Here is a 25724-nt window from a genome sequence, read left to right as displayed (position 1 = left end):
GGCTGAAAATACCAAAAACTGACACCATTCCAAAAACTGCACCCCTCAAGGTGCTCAAAACCACATTCAAGAAGTTTATTAACCCTTCAGGTACTTCACAGCAGCAGAAGCAACATGGAAGGAAAAAATGAACATTTAACTTTTTAGTCACAAAAATGATGTTTTAGCAAAAATTTTTTTATTTTCCCAAGAGTAAAAAGAGAAACTGGACCCCAAACGTTATTGAACAACTTGTCCTGAGTACGCCGATACCTCATATGTGAGGGGGGGAACCACTGTCTGGGCGCACAACAGGAGCGCCATTTGACTTTTTCAATGAAAAATTGGCTCCAATCTTTAGCGGACATCATGTTGCGTTTGGAGAGCCCCTGTGTGCCTAAACATTGGAGCTTCCCCACAAGTGACCCCATTTTGGAAACTAGACCACCCAAGGAGCTTATCTAGATTCATAGTGAGCACTTTGAACCCCCAGGTGCTTCACAAATTGATCCGTAAAAATGAAAAAGTACTTTTTTTTCATAAAAAAATTATTTTAGCCTCAATTTGTTCATTTCCACATGGGCAACAGGATAAAATGGATCCTAAAATTTATTGGGCATTTTCTCCTGAGTAATCTGATACCTCACATGTGGGGGTAAACCACTGTTTGGGCACGCGGCAGGGCTCGGAAGGGAAGGAGTGCCATTTGACTTTTTGAATGAAAAATTAGCTCCAATCGTTAGCAGACATCATGTCGCGTTTGGAGAGCCCCTGTGTGCCTAAACATTGGAGCTCCCCCACATGTGACCCCATTTTGGAATCTAGACCTCCCATGGAACTAATCTAGATGTGCGGTGACCACTTTAAACCCCCAAGTGCTTCATAGAAGTTTATAACGCAGAGCCGTGAAAATAAAAAATCATTTTTCTTTCCTCAAAAATTATTTTTTAGCCTGCATTTTTTTATTTTCTCAAGAGTAACAGGAGAAATTGGACCCAAAAAGTTGTTGTCCGGTTTGTCCTGAGTACGCTGATGCCCCATATGTGGGGGGAACCATTGTTTGGGCACACGTCGGGGCTCAGAAGGGAAGTAGCGACTTTTGAAATGCAGACTTTGATGGAATGGTCTGCGGGTGTCACGTTGCATTTGCAGAGCCCCTGATGTGCCTAAACAGTAGAAACCCCCCACAAGTGACCACATTTTGGAAACTAGACCCCCCAAAGAACTTATCTAGATATGTGGTGAGCACTTTCAACCCCCAAGTGCTTCACAGTAGTTTGCAACGCAGAGCCGTGAAAATAAAAAATAATTTTTCTTTCCTCAAAAATTATGTTTTAGCAAGCAATTTTTTATTTTTGCAAGGGTAACAGGAGAAATTGGACCCCAATAGTTGTTACCTAGTTTGTCTTGCGTACGCTGGTACCCCATATGTGGGGGTAAACCACTGTTTGGGCACACGTCGGGGCTCGGAAGGGAGGGAGCACCATTTGACTTTTTGAACGCAAGATTGGCTGGAATCAATGGTGGCACCATGTTGTGTTTGGAGACCCCTGATGTGCCTAAACAGTGGAAACCCCTCAATTCTAACTTCAACACTAACCCCAACACACCCCTAACCCTTATCCCAACTGTAGCCATAACCCTAATCACAACCCTAACCCTAATCCCAACCCTAACCCCAACTTTAACCCCAACACACCCCTAACCCTATCCATAACCCTAACCACAAGCCTAATCTTAACCCTATTTCCAACCCTAGCCCTAATTCCAGCCCTAACTCTAATTAAAACCCTAACCCTAAGGCTATGTGCCCACATTGCGGATTTGTGTGAGATTTTTCCGCACGATTTTTGAAAAATCCGCAGGTAAAAGGCACTGCGTTTTACCTGCGGATTTCCAGTGTTTTTTTGTGCGGATTTCACCTGCGAATTCCTATAGAGGAACAGGTGTAAAACGCTGTGGAATCCGCACAAAATTGACATGCTGCGGAAAATACAACACAGCGTTTCCGCACGGTATTTTCCGCACCATGGGCACAGCGGATTTGGTTTTCCACAGGTTTACATGGTACTGTAAACCTGATGGAAAACTGCTACGAATTCGCAGCAGCCAATCCGCTGCGGATCCGCAGCCAAATCCGCACCGTGTGCACATACTCTAACCCTAACCCTAGTAGAAAAAGGAAAAAAAATATTTTCTTTATTTTATTATTGTCCCTACCTATGGGGTGATAAAGGGGGGGGGGGGGGACATTTACTATTTTTTTTATTTTGACTACTGTGATATATTTTGATCACTGTGATATAACCTACCTGGAACGAATCTGCCGGTAGGCAGATTCGGCGGGCACACTGCGCATGCGCCCGCCATTTTGGAAGATGGCGGCTCCCATGGAGAAGACGAACGGACACCGGGAGGCCCGGTAAGTATGATGGGGGGGGAGATCTGAGCATGGGGGGTGGATTGGAGGATGGGGGGTGGCATCGAAGCATGGGGGGAGCGGGCAGGATGATGGAGGGGAGCGGAGCACCGGATGGAGGACCCGGGAGGAGATCGGTGGCGGGGTACATCAGTGTTTCCAGCCATGGCCGATGATATTGCAGCATCGGCCATGGCTGTATTGTAATATTTCACCTGTTTTTTAGGTGAAATATTACAAATCACTCTGATTGGCAGTTTCACTTTCAACAGCCAATAAGAGCGATCGTAGCCACGGGGGGATGAAGCCACCCCCCTGGGCTGAAGTACCACTCCCCCCTGTCCCTGCAGATCAGGTGAAATTGGAGTTAACCCTTTCAGCCAATCTGCAGGGACGCGATCTTTCCATGACGCCACATAGGCGTCACAGGTCGGATTGGCACCGACTTTCATGATGCCTACGTGTCGTCAAAGGTCGGGAAGGGGTTAAAGGCATAAAAAAATTATTCCTGAATTGCTGGTTTTTATTCATGAAGTACATTCATTCAATCCACAAAACAGCAAGTTCCTACTCATATCCGTCATCTGTCAGTGGAAATATAGGGGGCTTCCACGTTACTGGTAGTACAGAAGCTCTGGAAAAGCAAAATGGCTCCTCACCCCACAAAAGAAATCCAGTGAATTCTGTGCTCCCAAATTATAATGCCTCTCTCCTTTCTGAGCCCCACAATATGCTTAAACCACAGTTATCCACTTGTCATTTCTGCAATGATGAGAGCCCTATGAGAGAGTCTATGTCTCCAGAAGCATGAGCTGGGTACAATGTATGGGCACTAAAATGGAAGATTTGCAGTTTTAACTCAGTTACATTCACTGCTGCTTGTTTCTGGAAAACATCCAGGGAGTCAAAATCGTCGCTACACCTGTAGATGAAGTCCCAGAGGGATGTTATTTTCAAAATGGGGTCACTTGAGAGAGCGATTCCTCTCTTCTGGCACTTAGGGGCTCTGTATATGGAATTTGCAAACCATTCCATAATTTGTTCTCAGAGTTGTGTGGCTAGGCAGTACAGTACAGCCACATATGGGGCCACGTTCAGGAGAAATTGTAAGACAAATTTTGGTGCCATTATTACGAATTTCCCCATGTGAATGTAAAATCTGGGGTTAAACAAAAGTTAATTCTAAAAATGTAATTTTTTCTTATACGCCCAACGGTATAAAATTTCTGACACACATGTGGGGTCAATATGATCACTGCACCCCTAGATGAATTCATTGAGAGACTTAGTTTGTAAAATGAGGTCACTTATGGGGGAGCTCTGCAGTTCTAGCACCTCAGGGACTCTGCTGGGGTCACTTTTTTTTTTGCTGTTTTGGCATGTCAGGGGCTCTTCAAATGTGTCAAGGCACCCGCTACCTATTTCAGCCAAAACTATGATCCAGAATTCAATTGGCACTCCTTCCTTTCAGAGCCCTGCCGTGCGCTTAAACAGTAGTTTGCCACCAAATATGGAGTGTCAGGGTGCTCAGGTCGAACTGCACAACAAAATACATGGTCCATTTTTTTCTGTTACCCTTGTGAAAATAAAATATTTGGGGCTTAAGCAACATTTGGTTGGGAAAAATTAATATTTTCATTTTTACAGTTCAACATTATAACATTTTGTGAAGCACCTGTGGGCTCAAGGTGCTCACTACACCTCTATGCAAGATCTTTTTTTCACATCACTGGAGAGGTGCTTTAAATGTAATTCCCCTGCCCCATGTCTCCTACTAACCTGCCGCCGCCTTCATCCTTTTCCAGTGTCGCTCCCGTGAGAGCCTCAATCTGGCTCTAGTAGAATAGCATTGAACTCTTGTGACTTAACTTCTGACTTCCGGCTAGTCAGAAGTGACGGGCACAAGATGGCGCAGCGGGACAGGAGCGTTGTCTGCAAAAGGTGAAGCCACTAGAAGGTGAGTAAAAGAACTGGGGCAGGGAGCTTACACTTAAAGCACCACTCCAGCACTGAAAAAACAAACAAAAAAACACTGGAGTGGTGCGTTAAAAATGTATTCAGGCTTTAGTAAGAAAAACTTGTTCATCTAAAATGCAGTAATCCATTTCTCCAATGTTCTTGGGGTATCACTTAAAGAAGCACTCCCATTAAAATTTTTATTGTCTTAATAATCATAACATTATATGGCACTAAATACTTACAAACTGCTCATTTTGCTCTCCTTGCCAGTTGATTTTTTTTCTTTTCCATTAGGTCTATGACATCACGTGATTAATAAGCACACTCTCTGAATCCTTCTAAGCTTTATGAAGAAACAGGACGTCTCTCTTCACTGCACAAGTCACTAATAGAACTACAATTTTACTTGCTGCAAAGTCTCTGGCAGGGGAGGAGGGAGCAGCTAAATCAGACGTTAAAGAGGGGTATGACTCTTGCAATGAAACGAGACTTCCTGTTGCTACATGGAACAGAGAAAAATTAACCGGGTAGAAAGGCAAAATGAGCAATTGTAAGAGAACAGGGCTATATAATGATGACTACAATAAATTAAGAGGTTAAAAACTTTCATGGAAGAGCTTCTTTAATCGACAGTTAACACATCTTGGTTAGGCATGGTTTGTTAGAAGAAAGAGTTACCGTATACTGTTTTCTGAGGCAGGATATGCCTGCGTGATCTTTATATAAACAAAGCAAGACCTTCAGCTTTTGGAAATTATCAATATTTCCATCAAATGAGAGAAGAAAATTCCTTAATGAAAAAAAGTATAATTTGAAGATAAAAAAAATGTTCTGTTGCATAATGTATATGCTCCATTTGCTAAAATCTTAAAGTGTAAGGCCATGTTCACACATTGCGGTTTTTAACCGCGGAACCGCAGCGATTTTGCCGCTGCGGGTCCGCTGCAGTTTCCATTGCGTTTACATTTACATGTAAACCAATGGAAACCGCAAACCGCTGTGCACATGCTGCGGGAAAAACCGTGCAGAAACGCAGCGGTTAAAAACCCGCAGCATGTCACTTCTTTGTGCAGAATCGCAGCAATTCTGCACCCATAGAAATGCATTGATCCGCTTACTTCCCGCATGGGGCTGTGCCCACCATGCGGGAAGTAAGCGGATAATGTGCGGGTTATACCCAAGGTGGAGGAGAGGAGACTCCCCTCCAGGCCCCGGGAACCATATTTGTGGGTAAAAAAAAGAATTAAAATAAAAAATAATGATATACTCACCTCTGAAGTCTCAGCGCTGCACGCAGCCGTCCGGTCTGGGTTGCTGTGCGAGTAGGGCCTGCGGTGACGTCGCGGTCACATGACCGTGACGTCACGAAGGTCCTTCTCGCACAGCATCTTTGGAACCGGACCGCCGCCTGCAGCGCCGAGGAGATCGGGACGTCAGAGGGTGAGAATATCATGATTTTATTAATACTATTGATGCTGCATATTGCTGAATATGCAGCATCAATAGTAGGAGTAAAATACCGCAGCGGAACCCGCAGGACAAAACGTGATAAATCTGCAGGGATAACCGCAGCGGGTTTGCCCTGCAGATTTATCAAATCCGCTGCGGGGAAAACCCGCAGGGACAGGACGCAACGTGTGAACATGGCCTAACTGTTGTTTTAATTTTTATTTTATAAATAGTATACATGAAAATAAGCAACTTTGTAATATGTCTTATTAGAGAAATCCACTTTTTGCTACCAGGACTAATCATTGCTTTCTAATATCTCAGGTAAAATCTGTATTCATTGTAGACAGGTTTTTTTCTTTCAGAGGTGAGATAGGAAATAGCAGTTACTTCTGAAAAGACTACTGTATGTAGACCAGAGAGGGATGGGAGCGTCAACTCCAGATCCTAACTCATCCTCTTCCCTCACCTGCTCAACATACAAGGAATCTTATCAGCACCAATTGCCATCTCAGTAATGTAATAAGTCTGTGTTCACTGAATACAGTTTTTACCCAAGAATTAAAATTTTTGAAAATGAATGCTTGGTCCTCGCAGAGAAATAAGCAGATAACATATATCACAAACTTACCGTACTTATTTTCATGTGTACTATCGATTTATGAAATAAAAAGCAAGATGACTGGTACTCTAACACTAGAAGTCCCAGAGAGGGGTCATTTGACATTTCTACCTTTAGAGCTCGAAATTTCTGGGAGTTCTAGTGTTAAATACCACAGAATGAGTAAACATTAGCTTTAGACCTTAATTAATAGGGTAATATAAGGAAATGCTCCAGTACTGTAGTACTGACTTACCCTGTGATTATTATCTCTGGGTAACTTTGAGTGCCAACACCCCAGTTACCACCACTGATGGGCCATTCCTGAAATAAAACAAGATCAAACTTATAAGTCAGATGAAAGAAGAAAATATCCGTACATATACGAGTGTCAACAGTACTCACCTTTTTACTGTAACCTTGTCGCTTTTGCCTGTTGCCAACAAAATAAAGTGCAGGGATAAGGTCCTCAGGACAGTCCGCAAAATACTCACAGCAAGTGACCGGAGACTCGTGTATGCTCAGAGGATAAGGGTTTTCAAATATCGGATATCTGCCAAAAGAAAAATTACAGTTCGTAACATATCACACCTGAGCACCACCCAAACAAATAGCAGTAATCTTTTTATCAGTGTTTTCTATTCTTCAATTGCAGACAACCAACTTGTGTTTCAGGAAATCAGAATGGAAGCTCATCACAGGCCTGCTTCTGCTATGAATGATCAATATTCTTAACAAAACTCCTGACATATTTATCGTTTTCTTGTGGTACATGCCACACTTAAATGCCATAGTAAGAAATTATTGTGCGTCTGGTGCAGCTACTTTTCCCTAAAATTAACAAATGTAAAAAAATATAAAAAGCCTTTGATGGCGATGATGACAGCTTCAAGAAACCTCCTGTATGGAGAAACTAGTCGCACCCATTGCTCATGTGTGATTTTGGCCCATTATTCCACACAATTTAAATCCTGATGGTTAATTGAGCTCCTATGAACTCTGAGCTGTAGTTCCTTCCATAAGTTTTCTATCGTATAAGGTCATGTGATTGGCTGGGCCATACCTCCAGCTTTATTTGCTTTCTTTGAAACCAACTGAGAGTTTCCTTGGCTGTGTGTTTTGGATCATTAAAAAACAAAAAAACAGAGCAATCTTTTTTCGGATCATTGACTTGTTGAGCTGTCCATCCTTGCTTCATCATCTTGGTAGATTGCAAGAAAATTTTATTAAGAATGTCTTGGTAGATTTGTTCATTCATAATTCCTTCAACTATATTTAGTTTACCAGTCCTATATGCTGTAAACAGCCCCACACCATGATGTTCCCACCTCCAAACTTCACTGTTGGCATGGTGTTTTTGCGGTGACATGCAGTGCTTTTTGGCCTCCAAACATGGTCAGTATTATGGCATCTTAAGAGTTCAATTTTGTCTCCTGACCAGACTATATTATACGAGTATTTCACAAGATTGTCTAAATGTCATTGAGCAAAAGTTAAACGTGCTTGAACATGCTTTTCATTCAGCAAAGAAGTCTTTCACGGTGAGCGCACATACAGGTCATGGAGGTTGAGTGTACTACTTATTGTTCTCTTTGAAACAATTGTACCTGCCGATTCCAAGTCTTTCTGAAGCTCTCCAAAGAAGGTCCTTGGCTCTAGGACAACTCTTTTGATAATTCATTTCACTCTGTCTGAAATCCTTCATGGAGCACCTGGTCGTGGCTGGTTTATGGTAAAATTAAGCCATTTCCACTTTTGGATTATGCCCCAACAGTGATCACTTGAACCTTCAGTAGTTTAGACATTTTTCTGCAACCAATGCCATCTGTATGTTTTGCAACAATAAGTTTGGAAAGGTCTTGAGATAGCTCACTGGTTTTACCCATCATGAGATTTTTCGTGTGTGGCATCTTGGTAATGAGACACCTTTTTATAGTCCATCAGTTGAACAAGATGATATTTTCCGCTAAGTGGCAGGATTGTTTTCTAACTATCCATAGATATCAGCTGGTGTCATGACTTTCCATGGTTTTTTGCACCTCTTTTTCTTCATGTGTTCAATACCTTTTCCCTGGGTCATTTCTCATTATTACACAACTTAATTTATGGCCCTCTATGGTTTGATTTCTTTTCCAGTGTGGATTTGATTAGTTGTTAGGCTAGGGTCACATTGCGTTAGTGCAATCCGTTTAGCGCTAGCGGATTGCGCTAACGCAATGTTTTTAAAGGGTCGCGTTTCGGGGTCGCGTTAACGTCCCCGCTCTCGAAGATCCCCGATCTGCGAGAGCGGGGAACGGACCTCGGGCGCGCCGCGGACGCTGCAAGCAGCGTCCGAGGCGCGCTACAAAAGACCGGCGCGTCGCTAGCGCGTGCCGAAAATGACACGCGCTAGCAATGCGCTGGTACATTGCGGGCAATGGGAGCGCTAACGGACGCGTTGCATGGCGTTAATTTCGCCCGTTAGCGCTCTGACCAAAACGCAATGTGACCCCAGCCTTACAGACATGTAGTGAGCATTTCATTTCAACAGCACCTTTAGAAATATATTTACTTAGAAAATTGGTGATCTGTTCATACTTATAGCCGTGACCGAAAATGTTGCGACCTTTTAAATAGTTCCAGAAAATTTAGTATTTCTCCCTAAAAATGATTGCAATTACATGTTTTGTTATACACATGTTTATTTCCTGTGTGTATTGAAACAACACAAAAACAGTGAAAAAGAGGCAAATTGGACACCACTTCACACAAAACCCCAAACATTGCATTGTGTCACACTAAGCATGGAGAACAGAGAAGAGAAGCAAAATTGTTGAAAAATATCACCAATGTCAAGGTTACAAGTTCATCTCCAGAGCTCTTGATGTCCAGGGTGCGCAATATAATCAAGAAGCTTACAGCCCATGGCAATGTAGCTAATCTGCCTGGATGTGGACGGAAGAGGAAAATCGATGAAAGGTTGAAACGGAGGATAGCCCGGCTGGTGGATACGCAGTCCCAATCAAGCTCCAAAAAAAATTCAAGTTGTCCTGGATGCTCAGGGTGCATCAGTGACCGCACAAACTACCTGTCAACATCTGAATGAAAATAAATGCTATGGCAGGAAATACAGATATAAAAACGCTAGATGTTGAGTAAGCCAAAATCCTTCTGAGAAGGCGTCTTGTGGACAGAGGTGACCAAGATGGAGCTTTTTGGTAAAGAACATCATTCTGTTTACAAAAAACGGAATGAGGCCTACAAAGAAAATAACAAAGTACCTACAGTCAAATATGGAGGAAGTTTAAGTATGTTTTGGTGTTGTTTTGCTGCTTCTGGCACGGCGTGCCTTGACTGTGTGCAAAGCATCTTGAAATTTGAAGATTACCAAAGGATTTGGGGTTGCAATGTGGTATCCAGTGTTAGAAATCTTGGTTTTTGTCCTAGCTCATGGGTTTCCAGCAGGACAATGACCCCAAACATACTGCAGGAAGCACCCAAAAATGGATGGAAACAAAGCGCTGAGTTCTGAAGTGGCCAGCAATCAGTCCGGATCTATATTCCATAGAAAACCTGTGGTGAGATCTTAAAATTGCATTGGGAGGAGGCACCCGTCAAAGATTAGAAACCTGGAGCAGTTTGCAAAAGATGAGTGGTCCAAAATTCCAGTTGAGTAGTGTAAGAAGCTTGTTGGTAGTTATGGGAAGCAATTGATTGCAGCTACTTATTCCAAAAGGGTGTGCATCCAAATATTAAATTGAGGGTGCCAACAATTTTTTCCATCCCATTTTTGAGTGTGTGTGTGCTATTCCAATACACACAAAGGAAATAAACAGGTGTATAACAAAACGTGTAATTTTAATAATTTTCTGGGAGAAATAGTTCATTTTCTGGAACAAGTTCAAGGGTGCTAACTCTTTCTGCCATGACTGTATTTCACCAACTGTATGGACCCTAAGTAACAACTAGACCTGAGCAAATATCTTCAGCTCCCTCCTTATTCGGCAAGCTATAGCGCTTTCCGAAGAAGCTGCAGCGGAACCCGGATACCTGGAATGCTCCGATAATCAGGTGTCGGGCGCTGCAGCTGAATGTGTCATGGCTGAGTGACAGTCACAACACATGCATGGAGAGCTACGCATCACTATTCTCACAGCACCCTCCTGCAAGTCTAAATTGTCACTGTAATTTCTGTCATGACTTCATTAATGCCATGTACTATACATGAAGTTCTGTTTTTTATTTCTAGAAAACAATATGGCAAGTTCCAATATACTGTTGTCATCTGTCAATAGAAACTGCATATCACTGATCGATTTTAGGCATCTATGAAATTGATCACATGGCCACACATTCATGTCCACGCAATAGGTGGCATCTATAGGTAAAGGCCAATGGTGGAAGTAAATAAAATCTTACCCATTTTGTGCAAGGTCTATAACTACTAAATCTTGTTCTAAAAGCACAACCACAGCATAGGGCTCCTGGAAATCTAGGAAGATAAAATAGTTAAAAAAAGGTAAGTATTGATAAATGATTAGAGATTATTACAATTATAAAAAGTTTTCATACAAAAAGAAAAAAGTAATATAAATTAAAGGATATTGCAAGATGAGAGGCCCCCATGTCATAGCCTGGCTCTGAAGGACCCAGGGTCATCCTACCGATTTCAAAAGCCTTGTGTAATGCTTCATCTCACCTGTGATGGCACTTCAGGGGAATTTAAAAAATTCCAGGTTTCTCCACAGTTGCAGTGTGATAACCTGAGATCTGCGCATTAACAAAAACCTTTCTAACTGAAACAAATAGTTAAAGAACCTCATTAAAGGGGATATCCGGGGCTTTAAAAACCAAAACAAATGTGACTAAGCACTAACAGGCATTGCTACTTTTATCTGTGTGTTGTGCCTGGCGCTGTTCTCTGCTGACACAGAGCAGTCATAGTCTTCCGCTGACATCACATCAACAGAGCGGCAGTTTGCTTTCCTGTTGAAAGGGCAGGACTACTGGTGTCATGCTGATTGATAGCAAGCTCGCCACTGCCTAATTGGGGGAAACTGGCTGTCAATCAGCATGACTCCAGTAGTCCCCCCTGTCAATAAGGTGAGAAATTAATACCTGGTATAACAGGCAGGTAGTTTCCTCAGTTAGCAACTACATGTTTTTTTTAAAGTCCTGGATATACCGTTTAAGGTTATATTGACATATAGAGGTTACACAAAGTATTAGACATTGAACATCATGAGACATTCCAATACACAACTTCTCCCCCAAACTCTTCACTGCTATAGCGCTGAGTCTTTGGTGGTTTTGGCTGCTTTTTCGCTCAATATCTTTAAGTGAGGATGGACTATAGAAGACAGCAGCAGCCAATCATTGCCTCATTTCGGATGCTAGTTGGTATTGCATGTGTCCAATGAAGCCAATAATTGGTTGTCCAGGCAGGGTCGGCTCTAGGCGTTCATGGGCCCCAGGTGGAAGAGTCTCAATGCGCCCCTTTAACACATACCATGATTCATGATGCATAGATACGGCAGAGAAATATAGGTATAGTACAATGCCAAAGATTTCACTTACTTCTTACATTACATGAGTGTCATCTATTGTAAATTCTACGATAGCTCAGAAACTGGACAGCATAGTCCTCCATACAGTAATATGGGAACCACAGGGCTCCATACAGAATAATGAACCCCATATATTGCTCCATACAGTATTATGGGCAACACATATTGCTCCATACAGAATAATGAGCCCCATATATTGTGCCATACAGCATATAAAGGGCCCCATATAATGCTCATCCATACAGTAAAATGGACCCAATTTAATGCTCCATACAGTATATGATGGGCCCGATATATTGCTCCATATATAATGGGCCCCATATAATGCTCCATACATAAAGAGCCTCATATATTGCTCCATACAGTATATGATGGGCCCCATATAATGCTCCATATATAATAGGCCCCATATGATGCTCAATACAGTAGAAGGACCCGATATATTGCTATATATAATGGGCCCCGTATAATGCTCTATACATAATGAGCCCCATATATTGCTCCATATTGTATATAATGGGCCCCATATATTGCTCCATATATAGTGGGCCCCATATAATGCTGCAGTTATGATGGACCCATATATTGCTCCAGTTATGATGGGCCCCATATATTGCTCCAGTATATGATAGGCCCCATATATTGCTCCAATATATATTGAGCCTCAAATAATGCTAAGCCCCCCCCTAAAATACTCACCTCTCCTCGCTGGCCACTGCTCTGCTCCAGACTCCTCAGCATCGCCATCTTCCCGCTCTCTGCATTGTGACTGTCACAGTGAGGAGATGTGTTAGACGCCGGAGTGCAGGAATGGGGAGATGTAAGTTTTGCAAGTACTGGGACCCTTGCTCGTGTGTTGACACCAGCCCTGAGTCCAGGGTCACTTTTTTTTTTGCTTAATTCCAAAACCCCTTTTGTGTAGATGCCATACCCAATATGTCTTAACAATGGGCAGAGCAAGCCTGCATAATGTCTTTACTGCTTTAACACCCCTGCAGTGTAGCAGATCAGATTGCAGAAAGCCAACACATTAGGTATTCGCAAGCACATAATAGGAATTAGTTTAATAGGTCATTTAATGTTCCATTACATTCTAATAAACTATAACCTCAAAACCGCATACAAAGAGCGCAATTTTGACCACATAAACACAACCTCACACAGTCAGGTCAGTGAAAAGACTATGGCTGCTATAAAGCACTTCATTGTAGTACAGTTTCTCCATGCCTCCATGTTAATGGCCCGTGTATACATGACTACAGTAAAAACGATCATCGTGGTCACCATTAGATGGCTCCATAGTGCTGCGTTTAATCATGGTCTAGGAATCACCTCATGCTATATTTTTGTTGATTTCATATTGTTAAGTTATAATTATCATGTAAGATAATTGCCTAAGTACCAAGCTCTACTATTAAACAGACGGGTAGTCAAACGTATCGTCTTTACATACGTCACGGCTATTCTACATAGTTATTTCCAGTAAGGCTACTTTCACACATCAGTTTTTTGCCTTCAGGCTCAATCCGGCGAATTCTGAAAAAAACGAATCCGTCGCAGCTTGTGGAAAAACTGATGTGACGGATCCATTTTTTTTTACGGATCCGACAAGCTTATCCAGCGGATTGGATCCCCCCCTCAAAAATTGGAGCATGCTCAGTTAAAAAAAAAAAACAGACTCCTGTTATGGCTGGCAATCAGGCAACACAGCGTGCAGTAATCAGCGCACATACAGAGATCTGGCAATAACCCAAAACAATAGGACGAGCTCTGAGACGTGGAATCTCTGTAGACTGCAGTACCTGATCTATCCTCACACAACTGGAAGCAGCAGTGGATTGCGCCTATCAACTACCTATGCAACTCGGCACTGCCTGAGGAGCTGACTAGCCTGAAGATAGAAATACAAGCCTGACTTACCTCAGAGAAATACCCCAAAGGAATAGGCAGCCCCCACATATAATGACTGTTAGCAAGATGAAAAGACAAACGTAGGAATGAAATAGATTCAGCAAAGTGAGGCCCGATATTCTAGACAGAGCGAGGATAGCAAAGAGAACTATGCAGTCTACAAAAAACCCTAAAACGAAAACCACGCAAAGGGGCAAAAAGACCCACCGTGCCGAACTAACAGCACGGCGGTGCACCCCTTTGCTTCTCAGAGCTTCCAGCAAAAGATAATAACAAGCTGGACAGAAAAAACAGAAAACAAACTAGAAGCACTTATCTAGCAGAGCAGCAGGCCCAAGGAAAGATGCAGTAGCTCAGATCCAACACTGGAACATTGACAAGGAGCAAGGAAGACAGACTCAGGTGGAGCTAAATAGCAAGGCAGCCAACGAGCTCACCAAAACACCTGAGGGAGGAAGCCCAGAGACTGCAATACCACTTGTGACCACAGAAGTGAACTCAGCCACAGAATTCACAACAGTACCCCCCCCTTGAGGAGGGGTCACCGAACCCTCACCAGAACCCCCAGGCCGACCAGGATGAGCCACATGAAAGGCACGAACAAGATCTGGGGCATGGACATCAGAGGCAAAAACCCAGGAATTATCTTCCTGAGCATAACCCTTCCATTTGACCAGATACTGGAGTTTCCGTCTAGAGACACGAGAATCCAAAATCTTCTCCACAATATACTCCAATTCCCCCTCCACCAAAACAGGGGCAGGAGGCTCCACAGATGGAACCATAGGTGCCACGTATCTCCTCAACAACGACCTATGGAATACATTATGTATGGAAAAGGAGTCTGGGAGGGTCAGACGAAAAGACACCGGATTGAGAATCTCAGAAATCCTATACGGACCAATAAAACGAGGTTTAAATTTAGGAGAGGAAACCTTCATAGGTATATGACGAGAAGATAACCAAACCAGATCCCCAACACGAAGTCGGGGTCCCACACGGCGTCTGCGATTAGCGAAAAGCTGAGCCTTCTCCTGGGACAAGGTCAAATTGTCCACTACCTGAGTCCAGATCTGCTGCAACCTGTCCACCACATAATCCACACCAGGACAGTCCGAAGACTCAACCTGTCCTGAAGAGAAACGAGGATGGAACCCAGAATTGCAGAAAAATGGAGAGACCAAGGTAGCCGAGCTGGCCCGATTATTAAGGGCGAACTCAGCCAACGGCAAAAATGACACCCAATCATCCTGGTCAGCGGAAACAAAACATCTCAGATATGTTTCCAAGGTCTGATTGGTTCGTTCGGTCTGGCCATTAGTCTGAGGATGGAAGGCCGAGGAAAAAGATAGGTCAATGCCCATCCTACCACAAAAGGCTCGCCAGAACCTCGAGACAAACTGGGAACCTCTGTCAGAAACAATATTCTCAGGAATGCCATGTAAACGAACCACATGCTGGAAGAACAAAGGCACCAAATCAGAGGAGGAAGGCAATTTAACCAAGGGCACCAGATGGACCATTTTAGAAAAGCGATCACAGACCACCCAAATGACAGACATCTTTTGAGAAACGGGAAGGTCAGAAATGAAATCCATCGAAATATGTGTCCAAGGCCTCTTCGGGACCGGCAAGGGCAAAAGCAACCCACTGGCACGTGAACAGCAGGGCTTAGCCCTAGCACAAATTCCACAGGACTGCACAAAAGCACGCACATCCCGTGACAGAGATGGCCACCAGAAGGATCTAGCAACCAACTCCCTGGTACCAAAGATTCCTGGATGACCGGCCAGCACCGAACAATGAAGTTCAGAGATAACTTTACTAGTCCACCTATCAGGGACGAACAGTTTCTCGGCCGGACAACGATCAGGTTTATTAGCCTGAAATTTCTGCAACACTCTCCGCAAATCAGGGGAGATGGCAGACACAATGACTCCTTCCTTGAGGATACTCGCCGGCTCAGATAACCCCGGAGAGTCGGGCACAAAACTCCTAGACAGAGCATCCGCCTTCACATTTTTAGAGCCCGGAAGGTATGAAATCACAAAATCAAAACGAGCAAAAATTAACGACCAACGGGCCTGTCTAGGATTCAAGCGCTTGGCAGACTCAAGATAAGTAAGGTTCTTATGATCAGTCAAAACCACCACGCGATGCTTAGCACCCTCAAGCCAATGACGCCACTCCTCGAATGCCCACTTCATGGCCAGCAACTCTCGGTTGCCCACATCATAATTACGCTCAGCAGCAGAAAATTTCCTGGAAAAGAAAGCACATGGTTTGAACACTGAGCAACCAGAACCTCTCTGTGACAAAACCGCCCCTGCACCAATCTCAGAAGCATCAACCTCGACCTGGAACGGAAGAGAAACATCAGGTTGACACAACACAGGGGCACAGCAAAAACGACGCTTCAACTCCTGAAAAGCTTCCACGGCAGCAGAAGACCAATTAACCAAATCAGCACCCTTCTTGGTCAAATCGGTCAATGGTCTGGCAATGCTAGAAAAATTACAGATGAAGCGACGATAAAAATTAGCAAAGCCCAGGAATTTCTGCAAACTTTTTAGAGATGTCGGCTGAGTCCAATCCTGGATGGCCTGAACCTTAACCGGATCCATCTCGATAGTAGAAGGGGAAAAGATGAACCCCAAAAATGAAACTTTCTGCACACCGAAGAGACACTTTGATCCCTTCACGAACAAGGAATTAGCACGCAGTACCTGGAAAACCATTCTGACTTGCTTCACATGAGACTCCCAATCATCTGAGAAGATCAAAATGTCATCCAAGTAAACAATCAAGAATTTATCCAGATACTCACGGAAAATGTCATGCATAAAAGACTGAAAAACAGATGGAGCATTGGCAAGTCCGAACGGCATCACCAGATACTCAAAATGACCCTCGGGCGTATTAAATGCCGTTTTCCATTCATCTCCCTGCCTGATTCTCACCAGATTATACGCACCACGAAGATCAATCTTAGTAAACCAACTAGCCCCCTTAATCCGAGCAAACAAGTCAGAAATCAATGGCAAGGGATACTGAAACTTAACAGTGATCTTATTAAGAAGGCGGTAATCAATACACGGTCTTAGCGAACCATCCTTCTTGGCTACAAAAAAGAACCCTGCTCCCAATGGTGACGACGATGGGCGAATATGTCCCTTCTCCAGGGACTCCTTCACATAACTGCGCATAGCGGTGTGTTCAGGTACGGACAAATTAAATAAACGACCCTTAGGGAATTTACTACCAGGAATCAAATCGATAGCACAATCACAATTCCTATGCGGAGGAAGGGCATCAGACTTGGACTCTTCAAATACATCCTGAAAGTCCGACAAGAACTCTGGGATGTCAGAAGGAATGGATGACGAAATAGACAAAAATGGAACATCACCATGTACTCCCTGACAACCCCAGCTGGTTACCGACATAGAGTTCCAATCCAATACTGGATTATGGGTTTGTAGCCATGGCAACCCCAACACGACCACATCATGCAAATTATGCAGTACCAAAAAGCGAATAACTTCCTGATGTGCAGGAGCCATGCACATGGTCAGCTGGGCCCAGTACTGAGGCTTATTCTTGGCCAGAGGTGTAGCATCAATTCCTCTCAACGGAATAGGACACCGCAAAGGCTCCAAGAAAAATCCACAACGTTTAGCATAATCCAAATCCATCAGATTCAGGGCAGCGCCTGAATCCACAAACGCCATGACAGAATATGATGACAAAGAGCACATTAAGGTAATGGACAAAAGGAATTTGGACTGTACAGTACCAATAACGGCAGAGCTATCGAACCGCCTAGTGCGTTTAGGACAATTAGAAATAGCATGAGTAGAATCACCACAATAGAAACACAGTCTGTTCAGACGTCTGTGTTCGTGCCGTTCTACTTTAGTCATAGTCCTGTCGCACTGCATAGGCTCAGGCTTACTCTCAGACAATACCGCCAGATGGTGCACAGATTTACGCTCGCGCAAGCGACGACCGATCTGAATGGCCAAGGACATAGACTCATTCAAACCAGCAGGCATAGGAAATCCCACCATTACATCCTTAAGAGCTTCAGAGAGACCCTTTCTGAACAAAGCCGCTAGTGCAGATTCATTCCACAGAGTGAGTACTGACCATTTTCTAAATTTCTGACAATATACTTCTACATCATCCTGACCCTGGCATAAAGCCAGCAGATTTTTCTCAGCTTGATCCACTGAATTAGGCTCATCGTAAAGCAATCCCAGCGCCTGGAAAAATGCATCAACATTACTCAATGCAGAATCTCCTGGTGCAAGAGAAAACGCCCAGTCCTGTGGGTCGCCGCGCAAAAAAGAAATAATAATCAAAACCTGTTGAATAGGATTACCAGAAGAATGAGGTTTCAAGGCCAAAAATAGCTTACAATTATTTCTGAAGCTCAGGAACTTAGTTCTGTCACCAAAAAACAAATCAGGAATCGGAATTCTTGGTTCTAGCATCGATTTCTGATCAATAGTATCTTGAATCTTTTGTACATTTACAACGAGATTATCCATTGAGGAGCACAGAGCCTGAATATCCATGTCCACAGCTGTGTCCTGAAGCACTCTAATGTCTAGGGGAAAAAAAAGACTGAAGACAGAGCTAAGAAAAAAAAATGATGTCAGGATTTCTTTTTTCCCTCTATTGGAAATCATTGAATGGCTCCTTGTACTGTTATGGCTGGCAATCAGGCAACACAGCGTGCAGTAATCAGCGCACATACAGAGATCTGGCAATAACCCAAAACAATAGGACGAGCTCTGAGACGTGGAATCTCTGTAGACTGCAGTACCTGATCTATCCTCACACAACTGGAAGCAGCAGTGGATTGCGCCTATCAACTACCTATGCAACTCGGCACTGCCTGAGGAGCTGACTAGCCTGAAGATAGAAATACAAGCCTGACTTACCTCAGAGAAATACCCCAAAGGAATAGGCAGCCCCCACATATAATGACTGTTAGCAAGATGAAAAGACAAACGTAGGAATGAAATAGATTCAGCAAAGTGAGGCCCGATATTCTAGACAGAGCGAGGATAGCAAAGAGAACTATGCAGTCTACAAAAAACCCTAAAACGAAAACCACGCAAAGGGGCAAAAAGACCCACCGTGCCGAACTAACAGCACGGCGGTGCACCCCTTTGCTTCTCAGAGCTTCCAGCAAAAGATAATAACAAGCTGGACAGAAAAAACAGAAAACAAACTAGAAGCACTTATCTAGCAGAGCAGCAGGCCCAAGGAAAGATGCAGTAGCTCAGATCCAACACTGGAACATTGACAAGGAGCAAGGAAGACAGACTCAGGTGGAGCTAAATAGCAAGGCAGCCAACGAGCTCACCAAAACACCTGAGGGAGGAAGCCCAGAGACTGCAATTCCACTTGTGACCACAGAAGTGAACTCAGCCACAGAATTCACAACAGACTCCGTCCCCGGATTCCGTCATTTGACGGATCCGGCGCCCATAGGCTTCCATTCTAGCAAAAGCTGGAAGGCACCGGATCCGCCGCTGTCCGGTTTTTCGCTGCAGACAAAAAACGTTACTGTGTGAGTTTTTTCCAGATGCTGGAAAACCAATTTTTGCCGGATCCAGCAAAAAACGGCCGAAACATGAGGCCATCCGGCGCAATCCAGTGCTAATATAAGTCTATGAGAAAAAAACAGATCCGGCGGGAAATTTCGCTGGATCCGTTTTTTTCAAAATTCGCCGGATTGAGCCTGACGGCGAAAGCCTGATGTGTGAAAGTAGCCAAAGAAATCACATACAGGATATGGCAAGAAGTATATGGACACCTGATCCTCACATGTTTAGGAGCTTACTGGACATTCAATTCAACATCCATGTACTTTAATATGGAGTTCATCCCTTGACAGCTTCCATTCTTCTGAGGATTTCTGGAAGATACTGGAGCTTATAGGAAGGCAGTTTTCCTCGTTCATCCAGATAAGCATTCGTGAGGTCAGTTAGGCCAAGAGGTCCAGGCTCGCAATCACCATTCTAATTAATCCTAAACTTGCCCGGGTATATGCACATACCTCTTCATATGGTGGAATCAATCTATCAGAAAACATTTCTATGTAATAACTTGCTGTGCATTGGTCTTCTTAACTGCTTCGTGTCTCTAAAAATGCAATGCAGTTAAAGGAAGTGACATGTCCATTATTCTGGCATTCTCGGCTTGGAAAATACTCCGTACTTTACAATATACGGTAAGTCAATGGAAAAGCTCAAAAGACTCAATTAAGAAATCTGGACGTTTTTTGCAGCGCTTTGACATCGTTGCTGTTTAAACCACTAGCGGTTTCTTATTTAACCTACAGGCGCCAAAAAAAAATACAAAAAACAGAAAACGGCTCAGGAAGTGAAAGAAAAAAATGAAGAAAAAGATGCTAGAGGGGAAAAAAGCCATGCCAGAGTATTCTTAAGTGTCTTCTGTTTGAAAAATTCAAGTCCACCAGAGTTTAAAAGAGGTGGTGTGTATATACCTTTAATGAGATTGAGGTCACGGTTTGCAAACAAAATTCTTCACACCGTGATGGTCCACAGCTACTAATCAGTTTAGCGAGGAAAAGCGGAGGATTTCCAGCTTCACAATGGTACAAAACTATTTACTTGATGGCAGAATACAAAACAGCCATATAGAAAAAAAATTAAATGTACAAAGGAAGATTAAAAACATGCAATGTGAAGCTGGAAATCCTCCTATTTTCCTCACTGAACACCATCTTGGCATAGATTGTTTCCTTGCTTTAATTCCTGCAACCATTTGTGCAGGTGAGCTGGACATTCCAACTTTTCCACTAATGCGCTTAGTTTTCGGCATAAACAGAGCCCCAAAAAGTGAAAAATCTTGCCTTTTTGCACCAGGCTTGCTAATAGTGGATAAAAAAATGTATGGTAGATCAGAAGGGGGTATGGCCAATATATTTAGACTAGATTAATTTTATGATTTTAGTCCAACCCCAAATGTACCAGATTTATTAAGAGGCACATTTTTTTTTACTGGCACATAGAATGTTAGTGTTTAGCAATTTTATTGGCCTCACTTCTTGCAAAATAGCATAGTAATGTTGGAACAGTAATGGGTCAAAGATTGCCATTTATAGCTCTATAAAAAGCCTCGGTAAGCTGGGCCACTAACATTACCGGTCACTATTAATAAACATATGGCCTACACAAGGATCATGGTATGGGCCTGCTTCTCACACTACAAAGCAGGGCTGAGGAGTCAGAGTCGGTAAAAAATGGACAGACTCCTAAAATACATGATACCGTACATTGTGGGTTCAGTAGCGCAGTGCAGGATGTGCTGTAAATGTTTTCGTAATAATTTGGGAAAGTCATGAAATGTCCTATAAATTTCTATTCTGTTCCTGATTTAAGTATCTCGGCTTTTAGGGAGATGAATCTGTGCTGCACTTTATACACATGCACAGCAGTGAGGCAGTGCTGTGGGGTCAGGAGTCAGAGTCATGGAAAATGAGGAGACGGAGGTTTGGCTTACAGACTCCAAAGTCGTGGTGCAATGTTTGTATTCTAGTAGTGTCCTCTCCACCAGGGCTCTATCCACAACTCCATTATAGTATGAATGCAGCAGCAGTGTGCATGTATTACATGTATTATTGCTACACTGCTCAAATTCCCTATAATAGTCACTCAGGCGGAGCCTAGAGCTGCGTGATTACTGGGACCACCAATGAGAAGTAAAAAACGGTTTTGGTATGAAAGCCGCTTTGTACAGAAGTAAGATGACAAGGGTAAAGATTTTTGATTAGCACAGTGTGCCAATGCACAAAGCATTTCACTATGGTATTTCCAAATAGTCAAGATGTTGATTAGAATATTCTGGAGAGCACAGCTGCAAACCCATGACAGCCAGCTTTCTACATCCGTCGCAATAATAACCATTATTGTAACATTGTACAATGCAGTCATTGGCCACCCAAGTTCTTTGCAAACATTTTATAAAACTAAAATGTAAATTAAGGTACCTAAATACCATGGGAATTGGAAAACTTAACACCAGACTACATTAAAATGTTAAAATAGGAAATATGATAATTAATATGCCCTGGAAGAAACAAAAGGCAAAAACTAGGATGGGGATACTACTCAGAGGACCACTTTGCTTTGATATGCATTTAAAAATGTTCTCTTTAGGAGTATGATTGTGGGGACACAGCATTGTATCTAAAGCTACTTTCACACTAGCGTCGTTTGGGATACGTCGCAATGCGTCGTTTTGGGGAAAAAACGCATCCTGCAAAGTTGTCTGCAGGATGCGTTTTCTCCCCATAGACTAACATTAGCGACGCATTGCGGAGCATTGCCACACGTCGCAACCGTCGTGCGACAGTTGCGTCGTGTTGTGGCGGACCGTCCAAACAAAAAAACGTTGCTTGCAACGTTTTTTTGAGCGTCGCGTCCGCCATTTCCGACCTCGCATGCGCTGTCGGAACTCCACCCCCCACCTCCCCGCAACTCACAATAGGGCAGCGGATGCGTTGGAAAAATGCATCCGCTGCCCCCGTTGTGCGGCGCTTCCACAGTATGCGTCGGTACGTCGGCCCGACGCACTGCAACGGGCCGAGTACGACGCTAGTGTAAAAGTAGCCTTAATTAACAAGATGTCTATTTTCAGCAAGCCAGGAAGAATAGACTTATCTATATGTTGACTTGAATATGTGTGTTTCTTTCAGGTTGTTCAAGAAAGCAGACTTTTGTTCATGTAAGCCTGTAATATTGACTTGCAAATTGATAATTTGTTTTAGCATATTGTGCTCTTATTCTGGATGACTAGTGATACAGGGTCATGAAACAATGATATTTGCTGATATGTTGATTACATACTGTCCAGGCCAGTCTGTTTGTTGACTTGTAAAATAGAGGAGGAAAAACTATGCAAATAGATTACATAAACAATGCGAGTTGGTCTTATTGCCATTCTTCCCCTTTACCTGTGAATGCTTGATGAAGTACATTTAACTATAAAAATAGGGTTATATGCCTCTGTAACATACAGGTATTCAGCCAAGACATCCAAACAACCAGAGACTCTACAGGACAACAGTCAATACATCATCGCTCCATCACGAGGGACACAGATTTGTTATTCTTCAGGATGCCAGCTTACTGGACCACGGCCCCGGCTGGAAGAATACAGATCTGCTTCACTGACCATGGCAAATCTATGGATACATTTCGGGTAGTCAAGGTTTGGACCCATCATGGATGTTTGTGGGGGCCAGGAATTTGTCCCGCCGGCCACCTGGCTCCATGGAGATGTTCGGACAATGCCCACTCTTTATGAGTATGCTATATGCCCACTGTTAATGAAAATATGTCTGGTGTTACACTATGTGGATCTTATCCTTTACATTAACTTGGTTAAAAAAATAATTATTTATGAACTATCCAGACATGCATAAATAAATACAGCAGGCTGAACATTTAAACCATAATATTTGTAGGTTTCTTTATACTAAGGATATACACACTCACTCTAGATACACACACATACATTATATAATATACATGATACGCACATTTTTTTTTATAGTGCACCTTTTAAGACATTGATTACTCGGCACCCAGAAAAAAATTTGGGTCTGAAAACTGCCATCATGCTTGTCAAATAAACTGTGTATAGTAAAGTGTAGGAAAGCACCATCTTTGTTTTTCATTTTCAGTCCGCAGCCAATTATCCATAGTGAAGATTTTTTTTAATGTTTTCTAATGCACTAAATAAAGCCAATTCTTACAACAGCTAATACAAAATAGAAAAAAAATCCTGTTCACCCATTTCCCCATAATGTCCTGCTCCATGCCTTTAGTATTAATTCATGCATTCGTTTATATGCCGCTGTCTCATGACCGCAGAAGCAGCATGCACCATATTACTGGCATCATGGCTGCCATCACTGCGCGGTGATGCCATTTAGAAAATGCCCTCACAGCTCTAAGTCTCTGCTCCTCACTAGCCAGTCTTCTGCTAACCAAGCTCCGGTATACTCCACTTGAGTGCTACAGCCATTCACTGGTCTTGTGCCATATACTGCAGTAATACAGTAATTACAGCAGCTGCCAGAAAGGAGGGCACGGAGACGAAAACTTAAATCGGTGACTGGTGACTACAGCTTCTTTTTTCATTTTATCACTATAATGGAAAATGTTCTTATATTTAAAGCAACTTTAAAGCTTTTAGCTTTTCTCACCCTAAAAGCTCCATTCACACGTTCATGTTTCAAGTATCTCTTCTAATTTTTTAATTAGCTTCCGAACCAAACCTGTGATGTAGCATCTGTCTGATGTCCATTCTTCACTGGCTAATGCTAGAAGATGCTTGGGAAACCTCAGTTTTTTTACAAGAAATAATAAAAAAAAAATGATGGCCTTGAAAAAGCCATTATCAGGCGAAACGTGGGTTGGAGGATACAGGAAATTATTGGGTATGGACTTTTAATATTATAATGATATACAGTGGGGCAAAAAAGTATTTAGTCAGTCAGCAATAGTGCAAGTTCCACCACTTAAAAAGATGAGAGGCGTCTGTAATTTACATCATAGGTAGACCTCAACTGTGGGAGACAAACTGAGAAAAAAAATCCAGAAAATCACATTGTCTGTTTTTTTTAACAATTTATTTGAATATTATGGTGGAAAATAAGTATTTGGTCAGAAACAAAATTTCATCTCAATACTTTGTAATATATCCTTTGTTGGCAATGACAGAGGTCAAACGTTTTCTGTAAGTCTTCACAAGGTTGCCACACACTGTTGTTGGTATGTTGGCCCATTCCTCCATGCAGATCTCCTCTAGAGCAGTGATGTTTTTGGCTTTTCGCTTGGCAACACGGACTTTCAACTCCCTCCAAAGGTTTTCTATAGGGTTGAGATCTGGAGACTGGCTAGGCCACTCCAGGACCTTGAGATGCTTCTTACGAAGCCACTCCTTCATTGCCCTGGCGGTGTGCTTTGGATCATTGTCATGTTGAAAGACCCAGCCACGTTTCATCTTCAATGCCCTTGCTGATGGAAGGAGGTTTGCACTCAAAATCTCACGATACATGGCCCCATTTATTCTTTCATGTACCCGGATCAGTCGTCCTGGCCCCTTTGCAGAGAAACAGCCCCAAAGCATGATGTTTCCACCACCATGCTTTACAGTAGGTATGGTGTTTGATGGATGCAACTCAGTATTCTTTTTCCTCCAAACACGACAAGTTGTGTTTCTACCAAACAGTTCCAGTTTGGTTTCATCAGACCATAGGACATTCTCCCAAAACTCCTCTGGATCATCCAAATGCTCTCTAGCAAACTTCAGACGGGCCCGGACATGTACTGGCTTAAGCAGTGGGACACGTCTGGCACTGCAGGGTCTGAGTCCATGGTGGCGTAGTGTGTTACTTATGGTAGGCCTTGTTACATTGGTCCCAACTCTCTGCAGTTCATTCACTAGGTCCCCCCGCGTGGTTCTGGGATTTTTGCTCACCGTTCTTGTGATCATTCTGACCCCACGGGGTGGGATTTTGCGTGGAGCCCCAGATCGAGGGAGATTATCAGTGGTCTTGTATGTCTTCCATTTTCTAATTATTGCTCCCACTGTTGATTTCTTCACTCCAAGCTGGTTGGCTATTGCAGATTCAGTCTTCCCAGCCTGGTGCAGGGCTACAATTTTGTTTCTGGTGTCCTTTGACAGCTCTTTGGTCTTCACCATAGTGGAGTTTGGAGTCAGACTGTTTGAGGGTGTGCACAGGTGTCTTTTTATACTGATAACAAGTTTAAACAGGTGCCATTACTACAGGTAATGAGTGGAGGAAAGA

The 25724-nt window shown here is 43.0% G+C and overlaps 1 protein-coding gene across 5 annotated transcripts in view; it reads right to left on the bottom strand.

Annotated features, from left to right (window-relative positions):
• The window catches only part of STXBP5 (syntaxin binding protein 5), a 544022-nt gene that overhangs the window by 144772 nt on the left and 373526 nt on the right, over window positions 1-25724 (bottom strand). For all 5 annotated transcript variants that reach the window (XM_069769165.1, XM_069769166.1, XM_069769168.1 and 2 more), the window contains exons 11-13: window positions 10806-10878; window positions 6813-6960; window positions 6664-6731 (exon numbers count right to left, since the gene is read on the bottom strand). In XM_069769165.1, coding sequence (XP_069625266.1) covers window positions 6664-6731; window positions 6813-6960; window positions 10806-10878 — 289 coding nt within the window. The remainder of the gene's footprint in view (window positions 1-6663; window positions 6732-6812; window positions 6961-10805; window positions 10879-25724) is intronic.

This window comes from Ranitomeya imitator, chromosome 5 (assembly GCF_032444005.1).
Source record: "Ranitomeya imitator isolate aRanImi1 chromosome 5, aRanImi1.pri, whole genome shotgun sequence".
NCBI classification, from domain to species: domain Eukaryota; kingdom Metazoa; phylum Chordata; class Amphibia; order Anura; family Dendrobatidae; genus Ranitomeya; species Ranitomeya imitator.
This window is presented reverse-complemented; position numbering and strand designations above follow the sequence as displayed.